The 679-nt window shown below is 61.3% G+C and overlaps 1 protein-coding gene across 1 annotated transcript; it reads left to right on the top strand.

The window, feature by feature from the left end:
• Positions 1-5: 5 nt before the first annotated feature.
• On the top strand, positions 6-344 carry H257_16499 (hypothetical protein; the record flags this gene model as incomplete). The annotated part of the gene is made up of 1 exon (XM_009844946.1): positions 6-344. The coding sequence occupies one exon, from the start codon at positions 6-8 to the stop codon at positions 342-344; it is 339 nt and encodes a 112-aa protein (XP_009843248.1).
• Positions 345-679: the final 335 nt, after the last annotated feature.

Here is a 679-nt window from a genome sequence, read left to right as displayed (position 1 = left end):
AGCGTATGGGCTTCGCCGACGGCGAGTTCCTCGGCGTGGGCGCGCGAAGATGCGCAGATGGCAGCGCGATTGTCGGCGGCGCGGCCGATGAATCCGCGTTCGCGGGGTACAATCCGCCGTCGGGACATCAACGGGATGGGCAGTTGACAGCGGCGGAGCGACAAGCGGTCGCGGATTATCGGGCTGGGGCGCGGGCGGTTGCGGCGCCGCAACAAGTGGTGGTGCCGATGTCGAGGGCGGCGACGGCTGGGGTGTCGGGGGAGGAGGAGATCTCGGAGGCGGTGGAAGAGGAAGAGCCGCCGTGGGATCCAGAGGATCGGTTGCTGTCACTTCATCGGTCGTAGGTGTAGATAATAACGGTAAATATCGTTTGAGTTTACTCACATAGAATGTTGGATGGATCTGCCATGAGGTGGGCAGGTCCAGCTTGTAGTTGGTGGGACTGACCACGCGAAGAACTGTAAAGGGGCCGTGCCAAGCACTGCGCAGCTTGACGTTGGAACACATTCCAACCGCACGTGCGCGGAATGCATGGGCAGGCGCCGCCGACTTGTGGAGGACAACTTGTTCGCCCACGGCGAAAGACGCGAGGTTAGAGCGGCCATGTTTGTTGGCTTGAGTTGATTGGCGCTGCTGAGCGGCAGCGATGCTGTCATGGATCTGTTGCATAACAGAGACG

The sequence above is a fragment of the Aphanomyces astaci genome (assembly GCF_000520075.1).
Source record: "Aphanomyces astaci strain APO3 unplaced genomic scaffold supercont1.87, whole genome shotgun sequence".
Lineage (NCBI taxonomy): Eukaryota > Oomycota > Saprolegniomycetes > Saprolegniales > Verrucalvaceae > Aphanomyces > Aphanomyces astaci.
Note: the sequence above shows the minus strand (reverse complement) of the source record. Positions and strands in the feature narration are given on the sequence as shown.